The sequence below is a fragment of the Diprion similis genome, chromosome 8 (assembly GCF_021155765.1).
Source record: "Diprion similis isolate iyDipSimi1 chromosome 8, iyDipSimi1.1, whole genome shotgun sequence".
Taxonomy (NCBI): Eukaryota; Metazoa; Arthropoda; class Insecta; order Hymenoptera; family Diprionidae; genus Diprion; species Diprion similis.
This window is the reverse complement of record NC_060112.1, coordinates 21,898,404-21,908,739: the sequence shown is the minus strand read 5'-3', so window position 1 is coordinate 21,908,739 and position 10,336 is coordinate 21,898,404. Positions and strand designations below refer to the sequence as shown.

Here is a 10,336-nt window from a genome sequence, read left to right as displayed (position 1 = left end):
TTCATAGATACGTGCTTCTTTTTTACTGAAGGAGTCTTGTCACGCTGAGAGAATATTTCTGCATGGCCAGGCGACACAGATATATAGTGGGATGCAGGATCCTTTTGGTCCTGGTCATCCCGTCGATGTACTTCCTCTGCATCAGCATCTCACGTCTAATTGCCACCGAATCGGGTCCGCAGAATCACGACGAGTTAGGTGAGTGACTCCATAATTATCTCATTAATGTTAAATACTGCGCGTTGTCGAGCATGCTTCTGGTGGATATCGCGTTGAAAAAGGATATGAGACTGCTAGGCGAGACCGGCTGCAGCCGCACACTTCTGGAACATGATATTTATTGCCGTGTACGAGGCAAACCTGCGGATTGACAATTCGCGCCTCGCGGTTTTGCTTTACAAGTTTCAATTATCACACGGTCAACTGCCGACGAGTTACGTCTCGAGAAAGCCAATATCGTGGGAGTAATTTGTTGCCGTAACCGCAGGGAAAGTAGATTATTAAGCTCTGATAGAAGCAATATTTCACACCGCTCTCGAGGATTAATGAAAATTTACGAGTCTAGAGTCCGACGACACTGATTTACCGATTGCAAAGGCCATAAATTTCGCTAAGGCATCGCTAAAACCGGGAAGGGTGTATAGGCAGCAATAATAATATAATTTGTGGAGCTAGGAAGTGAGATTACCGAGAAAATGAGCTTTGAATTAAAAATTCAATCTAACTATGACGGAAAAATCACTCATTCATGTTTCAATTGTTCATTCGGCATTGTCGTCCGAAAATAATGCAGGCTAAAAGATAGTTCTTTTTTTTACGAAAAATTTTCAAAATATGTCGAATATTCCAATCACTTTAATGCACTTTGTTCTTGCGCATTTTTATCAATCCAACTTGAAAATTAGTTGAGCCAAGTATTGACACTTTGGTGCTAATAAAACAATGGAATTATATGAATAGTCTGTAATTTTCCGACTGAGTCAATGACCCAATTACCTAAATGTGATCCATAGCAGTTTAAAAATCTATTGGAAAGTTCGATCGAAAGTTGATAGAATGTTTACACTAATTGGAATGTCATATCTGTGATGCATGAATACATGGCAATCGCTTGAGTTAAGATCTAATCGATGTATGCGTTGATTGTTTTTGATAAGAATGCGTTAGCGCCATAAAAATGAATAAATCTATACGATGTAATAATATCGTATCAAAATACAAGGTGCTTGATGCATTCGCAATTCTATTTATCTATATTTACCGTCCACTGTGTGTGTTCACCTCTTTTCTATAACTTCACTTTGTAGGCATGCGCAAATATAGACGTAATATATTTTTGATGCATCGATAAGGCTGCCTATCAAAGCATCAAATTTACCCAATGATTATAAATCTGCAGACTGATAAATCCGTACGCATAAAATATTCCTTAGAATCTGCAATAATAATAATAACCTAACTATTCGCAGGTTTTATCGTATGTGGGAGTACAGTGAACTTACTTGTCACTATCATTTATGTCACGCACCTGAAAATCAAACAACTCTCGGGCCTTGATCAATGAATTGTACCCTACATACTCGCCGATAACGGAGGAGTCCTTGAATGTTAATCAATGTCTGTACACACCGATATAATATATCGTTATGTTACTATTGAGAATATATGTGGCGTATGCATTTTTAATCACCTTGACACTATTTTAATGAAATTAATGAATCTTTTGAGGGGACAAGGATTGAATGTTTAATCATAAACATAACATGCACGTTGCAGCCCGTGGAATTATCATAAATACATTACAATGTATAACAATAGACCACCTATCTCTGCGATAATAATCTCTCACAAATAACAATCTCACATACGCACTGGCGGTGGAATTATCTGTAAACATTAGTCATATAATCATGTTTATCGATCAAAATAGACCGCGTAGATTTTGAGTACCGCTTAGCTGAAATCGATCGAAGCTCGAGTTTTAAACGGCTGAAGCTAGTTTTTTCCGATGTCCTTTTTGGTTCGATTCGTTTCACGGAATGCATGAAAATAAACGTATACGATTTGCGAGTATGCGCTAGTTTGAGATCGTGGGCAGTCCCGTACGTGTTAATTAAGGTTCAGTTTAAGAAAATAATATCTCCAAGCTGTTGCGCGGTAACAAATTGCCTCGAAGAGGGGTGGAAGTTAATGGCTTGCAGGACACGTGAGATGTAAGTCGGATGTCACAACAGAGCCGTTTAAGACAATAGCGCGACTGTCTGCAGCTTTATCATTTCATCCGTTCAATAATCTGGTATCGCCCACAGCGGCTTTGTCTTGTTCACTTCGGTCTCTTGGAAGCTTAAGCTCCAATTACTGAATTCCAAACCTTGCCTCTCGGGCACGATCTTTATCCCCTGCAACCACTCGCTTATACCGGTGACTCACAATCAGAGCCGTACCTACATCGCTCTATTACGCTATTTTTCAGGATCACGAAAGCTGCTCTGGTTGGAGAGCCCGGATCCTCTACTTGGAACTGCCAACTGCTCAGCACCGGCTATTCAAGAATTTCCACCAGATGGTTTCACGCGGGAACAACGCCAGCACGGATTCATCGCCGTTCATTTCGCCATAGCTTCGTACCTCTTTCTCCTCCTCGCCATCGTCTGCGACGACTTCTTCGTACCATCGATCAAAATGATATGCGACAGTTAGTAATCAGCCCATTCTACTAGGTACTTCCATCGTTCCGTAACGCAGGTAGATGGGATCCGAAATTTTCTAGTATTACCGCGAACAGTTCTGAATTCTCAAGCTGTCGCCGTCGCGGACATCCCCCATCGGCATAATTGTAATTATCGCTGAATACTCGTCACAGCGTGTAACCGGAACTCGATCTAAATTCAGTACATTGAATATTAATTCAGTTAGCATATTTCCACTGTTAATCACGACCGCAATCACCGCTATAGTACATTCTGCAATTACATGCGCATCATTAATTTCCTCGCAGAATTGGGCATGACCGAGGACGTCGCGGGGGCGACTTTCATGGCCGCGGCTACCTCTAGTCCTGAATTGTTCATCAACATAGTGGGGACCTTCATCACGGAAGGAGATCTCGGGGTTGGGACGATCGTCGGGTCTGCGGTCTTCAACATCCTTGCTGTACCCGCCTGTTGCGGGCTGTTTGCAACCCAGGTTTGTATGTCAGTGGCGACTGGTTCAGTGGAAGGTCTTCAATCACCTTACTTAAATACTTACACTCCCGATGACTTTCAGGTTTTAAGGCTAGACTGGTGGCCAATAAGCCGCGACTCATTGGCATACGCAGTCACCGTTGTGCTTCTCATCCTGACCCTTCGAGACGGTCGCATTGAGTGGTACGAGGCTCTGATTCTCGTTATCTTCTACCTTGTGTACATTTGCGGTTAGTCAAGTACCCCAATATGTCTCACATGTCAAATTCTCTCCTAACTACGATAGATTGTTTTTCTACCTCACTTCTCGTAGGTAAATTGAGATTATATATTCATTCGGAACATTCTCGAAATAATTATGGAACTTCTGCGCAAAGTTGAAAACTTATACCCGCCAGTGGAGCCAGTTTGATCCCATCAGAAACTGCTTACCGATATCTCTTAGTAACCAGTTTATAGTCCGCTGCGAGACTAAGGATTTTCAAATATCCTATATTTAGTCAAAGTCCTCCCGGCCTACCAAGCAAGCTGCCCACTTCGAACGTATATTTACTTTCGTAAGTACATTCTTGACTTAAATAACCAGTTTCATGAAGAAACCACTTCTGTTACAGCCATGATATTCAACCGCCGACTTGGCGGATTTATGAAGGGATTATGTAGGCGGAAAACAATGTTTAAAAATTTATCAGAGGAAAGTCCGCTCCTTGTAACAGGTAAGAATTAGATTGTGAAAAGTTATCCAGCCGAGGAATAAGTAACAAAAAACCAATGACCTTTTGGCAGAAAAAGCGAAGAGCAGCTCTTTAATTTACAACATGGATGACGATACGGAAGGTACGCTATTAATTTTCGCTAACTCGATCGCTAATTCTATTTCAGTTGCAAATTAATGACCAACCTTGTTATTGCCCAGAGGACGAGATAGTGAATCTGACGCAATGGCCCGAGGCTGGATGGGAGAAGGTTTGGTGGTTCCTGACGTGGCCCATCAACTTGATGCTCTTAATTACGGTTCCTGATTGCAGGCGGCCTTCCTTAAAGACTTGGTACCCGTTCACCTTCGCGATGTGCATTGTGTGGATCGCTTCTATGTCCTACATTGTGTCGTGGCTTATAACTATTATTGGTAAGAGTTCAGTGGCAAAGCAGGATGAAGGATCCTAAATTTCACAATTTGTGCAAACCTAGCAACGACATTTTGATTTCGCACAGGTGATACTCTACACATTCCCGATTCGGTAATGGGGTTGACATTCTTAGCTGCAGGAATGAGCGTACCTGAAGCTGTGTCAAGTGTGATCGTGACCAATCAAGGTAAAAACAATGTTACATTAACTAATACTTAATGAATTTATTACATACATTAAGCCTACTTCTGTGTTAAAAAAGCTTTTACAGCAGTTAACTTTCAATTAAGAGCGTCTGACAGGACGCAAAGCTATACCCAGACAAAAAGGATGGCTGAACCTGGTCATCAGCTAGTTCCATTTGCAAATGCCTTATCACCGCGTTTTTACTTTCAGGTCACGGATCTATGGGGATAAGCAATTCGATAGGATCTAACATCTTTGACGTACTTCTCTGCCTTGGCCTGCCCTGGTTTGTAAAAGCGGCCTTCTTGCCCCAGTTCCCCGGCGAGTACTTTGTGAAAATAAACTCTGAGGGACTCATCTATAGTTCCGTCTCTCTTCTCTCAACGCTAGTAATATTGTACGGTGCTTTTATATGCAATAAGTTTAAGCTCGATAGTAAGGTTGGCATTTACTGCCTCGTCATGTATGCTGCATTTCTGATCCTTGCATCTCTAATCGAACTCAACATCTTCTTCCCCGTTAATTTACCCACGTGTATTCACTGACCCATGCACCACTTATGTATAAAAATACTCAAATTTTATTTCTCAGAATATTATGGCTTGATATATTAATGCTTGTTGTGCCGTCTCATAAAGTTATATATTTTGCATCTTACAAAGACAATTATACATTACCACGCGATTCCTATAAAATTTATTTCACGTTCCCCGATCTAGTATTACAACCTAAACTTAAAAGTAGTGATATATTAGATGATATTAATAATTATTTAACGAGTTGTGTCGTACCCTCGGTCAAAAACTAAATCACTATCCAGAGTGATCCATCGATCGTGTAAATCAACTCTGGATAAATGATAACCAATTAAACTTCTTCACCATGACGGATAATTGAGCTCGTAATTGATAAAAAAAAATAAATAAATATAGAGAAAGAGTAATGTTCAATTTTGAATTGATTTGTTTGTAAAAAAATTGTTTTATGAAATATTTTTACCATCGCCATAAATCATGGCAAATGAAACACTTTACGAGAATCTTATCAAGAACAAAACGTAAATGAGTTTTAATTGTTTTAATTAAACTCACGATGCCATTAAGAAATAATAGAAAATTAATACAATTGCAGACATCAAGCAAAGTTAGAAATTCGATGTCAATAAATCTTGACTACTGACATCTACTCATGGTAAATTGTACAATTGATGACGAAAAGAATTTGAGATATGACTTAATTATTCCTGTGTTATCGGCAAATCAGAAGCACTGTAGCATATCACTGTCCTGAGACAGAAATCATCGGTGTATTACCGTACGCCTTATAGACGGCAATTAAACGTTCACTTACTCGGATGGTTAAGGAAAAATTTACGCCTAGTTACAGGCAACTAGGCGTACAGAGAACTCCGTCGAGTAGCGTCTCTTCTTCCGATCATCTTCTCCGTTATGATTTATACTTGAAGTTAATACGACTCTACATGGTCAGTCCATTAGACAGTTTGTAGCTGCTGGATGAATCTGAGTGACCTACAATCCAGCCGTTCTGGAAACAACTCCAGTGTCCTTTATTTACCGACTAGCTTGCTGTTTGTAACAATTTTTTTCCCTGACTTAATTCGGCGGAAAAACCACAGGAATTGGTCATTTATTCCTCAACCACTAGATCGAATGATAATCTTTTTGCATTACAAACACTGGCCTTTTCCGGGAACGATGATGCGAGCGGATATACGGTCTTTCCTAGCCTCGCCACAGTTAGCCAATGACGTCATCGCGCCAAACTCGCAGTAATCCCAACAGACGGCGCGACGGTAAGCAAACCCAATCGGCGCCCATTTCTCTTCCAAAGTTTCTTCTCTCATGAAGAACATAGTCTTCTGACAGTGAAGTGTTGTCGACGCCCAGTTACTTGTGAGTTTTTCGGATTTACTTGATCAAATATCAACCGCCCCGCAGCGTCGGACGTGTAACGTAACAATATCACAACTGCGTACGAGACGTCGGTTACATCTGACTTCGGTATAAGCCTAGGTTCGTTGACCGGAATTGACAATGTACCTGTACCCAGCAAAATGGCCACTCCAAAACACATTCACCGTGCATATGCGTGTTTTTCTCCAATTGGAACCTCGGTTTAACCGATGTACACAAGCGGCGTCTCAGCCTCCCGGAACTCCGCAATCTTCCTCTCATTTCGATACCTAATCACAGCACGTAATGAATACGCATGTAGTAATTCGTGATTATCGCATGGCCATCCTCTAACTTTATTACTATCTCACATGCAGGAGAGTCGCTCACATGATTGAATTCCTCCTCAGCTGTGTGGCAGTTTCAAGCATTAGTCAGTCCTGTCACACGGATAGTTGTTTTATTCGATTTTTTTTTCCTACTCCGTCTGCCTCTTCACCGGCCCCTTTGTTTTTTATTCGTCATTTTATTTCATCTCTGAGTCACCCTTCGAATTCCTAAACTGCCTGTAAGCACGATTTAGTAGACTTATATCTTATCTATTCCAAATTCCAGTTCATGATTCGGTCTATTGACAGGTAGCAGAAAGCGAGAAGACAAAAATGCAGACAATAAAATGTGTTGTGGTCGGTGATGGAGCCGTGGGTAAAACTTGCCTCCTCATTTCGTACACGACAAATAAATTCCCCTCCGAGTATGTGCCAACTGTATTCGACAATTATGCAGTTACGGTTATGATCGGAGGTGAACCATATACCTTGGGATTATTTGATACCGCTGGTGAGTATTACTTCAAATTTCATCCGTCTATTAGTTAATGGTGCATTTCGGAAACGTTTTTTGTTGCCAAATCGGCCTTCACACGCCTGAATTTGAAATGATAAATCTATGACCAGCATTGAAGATTCTCGGTTAGAGACAAATGCTTAAAAGCCCAGAAAATTGGTTTGCAAAAAGTTCTAGGGATCACAAGGGATAAAATGATATAGAAATATTGCTCATTGCCAAGTTTTTGTTCGAAATTTATAATACGGATGTTCATTTATACAACTAAATCACTTTTCAGATTATTCAATGCTTATATAAACTTAAATTTGATTATTTTACAGGCCAAGAGGATTATGACAGACTACGGCCGCTGAGTTATCCTCAAACAGATGTGTTTCTAGTTTGTTTTTCAGTCGTCTCCCCATCTTCGTTTGAAAATGTTAAAGAGAAGGTACAAATTTATTTTTTCATTTCTTTCTTACAAATCATCACAAGCTTTTAGTTGATAGGAAAAAATAGAATCGCCAGCCAATCCTGAAATACTTGCAGCAAAAGTCAAATCAAAATTTGTGCTAACTACGATGCGATGCGATGCGACTTCTTGGATTATTGCTTGGTGTCAAATTTTATTGGCCTTATAATTCACGTAGAATGTATCTGTTGATGCGATTTGCAGTTCTGTCGAGGCTCTCAAGTGTTTGTGAATTACTCGATTCTCAAATGCTTATAATTAAAAATATATGTTCTATTGATATTGTCAGGTGAGGGTATTTTAAAATAATAACATGTATTTGTATCTTATCAGTGGGTACCAGAGATAACACACCACTGTCAGAAGACGCCTTTCCTATTGGTCGGAACACAAATTGATTTGCGAGATGATGCAGTAACTATTGAAAAGCTTGCAAAAAATAAACAAAAGCCGATAACGGGAGAACAAGGAGAGAAGTTGGCCAAGGAGCTTAAGGCTGTGAAATATGTTGAGTGCAGTGCTCTAACGCAAGTATGTGTCATTCAACATTCATAACGAAATTTCGTTAATCCACATGTACTCATAAAATTAAAATATTCACATTTCACATAAACAGAAAGGATTGAAGAACGTGTTCGATGAAGCAATCCTGGCTGCACTTGAACCTCCAGAACCTGTTAGGAGAAGAAAGTGTGTCCTTTTGTAGGGAGGATATTTTCAACCTCCATCCCACTACTACGTGAGCATGGCTGATAGTGCCCCACATTGTAAGTTTTAAATATACTATCAAAATACAATGGTACAGGCCTTGAACAATACATGCTGTATCTATTGATCAATTGGCATAAGATATTCCAAGGAACCAGACGCTTAGGTATTTATGTATTCAAAATAAACAGCAAACTTGCTAAACACGTCTTGGCATCATAATTTACAAGTTTATCAGGAATGAGTATAAGAATGTTAGGAATAAAATGGCACTCCTGCAAAACGATGGAAATCATTTTCACGGGGAACAGATGCTGGCTAGGATTATCAAATTTTTTGATACAATGACGGCCTCCCTGTATCGCCTGATTTGTATTCGCCAGGCTGCTTCAGATTGAGGAAGAGACAGTATTTTACGATTTATAAAAAGAAGAAAGAAAAAAGAAAAAAAAAAAGCAATGTAACACCGAACGTTCATAGTGCAATTAGTTTACAAACACGCATTATACATTATACATAATATTTAGATATACATTTGAGGGTAACCATACTCAGGTAAGATAGATTAATATCCTTCATGAGATAATGAATTACTTTTTGTTTAGGATGGACTACGGTATTAAATGTGAATACCTTTCATGATCCTATAAAAACAAAAACAATAAACACATAAACATGAAATGAAACAGCCATCCTGGACGGGAGTAATCCTCCGTGAGTTCTAAATAGGGAGCCACGCCACTCTAATATTGAGTAATCAATAAGGCATTTTTAATAATAAGTTACTAATGTGAATTTTTTAATAAATTAATAATGAAAGAAACATTTAAGTAAATCCGTTTTTTTCTTGATCAAAAAGCGCACGGACGCCAGAGAGAATACTTTACCGTTTCCGTTATGATTCCGATACAGAAATTTTTCGGCCCGAGATAACGCTTATGTCCACTTTTCACGTGATGCTGAAAGCTAAGATAATTATCACGTTTGTCCTTTATTCGAATCACAATGAAAACAACTGACAAGACACACCTGCGATTCAGCTGTCAATGAATATGTCGCTCGTGTGTGTTATATGAATGCCCTTCCCTCGTACGTCCGTGCTCGTATCTTATAAGTTAAATAAACCATGTATATTATATCTAACACAGCGTGTATATTATCTGCATTGTAAAACTTTGTTAAATCAGAAATGTCAAATTCAGTGTCGCTCGTCTTATCGATTTCTTATAATTTACTCATAATTACACGGTTACATAATCGACGCGTGCATTTACGAGAAAACCAATAACGCTATTTTCACTAATTATCATACTCCAACATTAAATATTATGAAGCATTTTCTCGTAGAGAATTTCAGTCTTACCACATTTTATTCATTTCCCGCACACCCTATTTCGATCCTAATCGCACTTTAAAATCGGTTTTATATTCAATCGTTGTTACAATACTACGCGAAATTTCAAGAACTAAATGATAAGAGTTTCGTGAAATATTTTTCCTTTCCCGAAAGTGTTACATAAAAATATAACTCAACTACCATTACATACACAGCGCTTTAAATCGTGACGTTGATAATAAAATGATGAAATTAGTTTAGTTTGAACTCGTCAATGCATATTATACATGATACATAAATACCATTGTACATTATAAAATTTATAAATATATCACTTCTCATAGAAATATCAATATTTTTCCTCAAAGTTTCTTATATACTTATTATGCATTACGATTGTAACGCTTATCTTAATACATGTATACTTAAGGAGGTTTATCACTTGCAAAATACCAATCCAAGTGTGCCAGAAAATGTCTCCAACCAGTGAGTCAACATTTTTTAGTCTAGAAAATTAGTTCAACTAACAAGCTAATGAAACAAAAAATTAATCATTAAGACACGTTTATAAAATTCTT

The 10,336-nt window shown here is 38.8% G+C and overlaps 2 protein-coding genes across 7 annotated transcripts; both read left to right on the top strand.

The window, feature by feature from the left end:
* Positions 1-5,279, top strand: LOC124409836 (sodium/potassium/calcium exchanger 4-like). Its single transcript, XM_046887727.1, has 9 exons — positions 1-198; positions 2,474-2,695; positions 2,999-3,186; positions 3,268-3,415; positions 3,800-3,901; positions 3,972-4,022; positions 4,102-4,314; positions 4,401-4,502; positions 4,712-5,279. The coding sequence occupies exons 1-9, from the start codon at positions 63-65 to the stop codon at positions 5,044-5,046; spliced, it is 1,497 nt and encodes a 498-aa protein (XP_046743683.1). The 5' UTR covers positions 1-62; the 3' UTR covers positions 5,047-5,279.
* Positions 5,280-6,327: 1,048 nt separating this feature from the next.
* On the top strand, positions 6,328-9,247 carry LOC124409838 (cdc42 homolog). 6 transcript variants are annotated; one of them, XR_006929546.1, is made up of 6 exons: positions 6,360-6,534; positions 7,053-7,254; positions 7,584-7,693; positions 8,048-8,245; positions 8,331-8,481; positions 9,028-9,247. XR_006929546.1 is itself a non-coding variant. In XM_046887734.1 (5 exons), the coding sequence occupies exons 2-5, from the start codon at positions 7,077-7,079 to the stop codon at positions 8,418-8,420; spliced, it is 576 nt and encodes a 191-aa protein (XP_046743690.1). In that variant the 5' UTR covers positions 6,328-6,414; positions 7,053-7,076; the 3' UTR covers positions 8,421-9,247. The 6 variants fall into 6 exon arrangements, 5 of the variants coding, with proteins under 5 accessions (XP_046743690.1, XP_046743689.1, XP_046743688.1 ...); XM_046887734.1 differs by having other exon boundaries at positions 6,328-6,414; positions 8,331-9,247; XM_046887733.1 differs by having other exon boundaries at positions 6,359-6,534; positions 7,057-7,254; positions 8,331-9,247.
* The last annotated feature ends 1,089 nt before the right edge of the window (positions 9,248-10,336 follow it).

Bases quoted from the DNA above. Each gene is read 5' to 3' on its own strand.
- LOC124409836 (XM_046887727.1), top strand. From the start codon at position 63: ATGGCCAGGCGACACAGATATATAGTGGGATGCAGGATCCTTTTGGTC. The intron at 199-2,473 runs GTGAGTGACTCC...GCTATTTTTCAG, and splicing joins GCAGAATCACGACGAGTTAG to GATCACGAAAGCTGCTCTGG. The intron at 4,503-4,711 runs GTAAAAACAATG...TTTTACTTTCAG, and splicing joins TGTGATCGTGACCAATCAAG to GTCACGGATCTATGGGGATA.
- LOC124409838 (XM_046887734.1), top strand. From the start codon at position 7,077: ATGCAGACAATAAAATGTGTTGTGGTCGGTGATGGAGCCGTGGGTAAA. The intron at 7,694-8,047 runs GTACAAATTTAT...GTATCTTATCAG, and splicing joins TTGAAAATGTTAAAGAGAAG to TGGGTACCAGAGATAACACA. The intron at 8,246-8,330 runs GTATGTGTCATT...TCACATAAACAG, and splicing joins AGTGCAGTGCTCTAACGCAA to AAAGGATTGAAGAACGTGTT.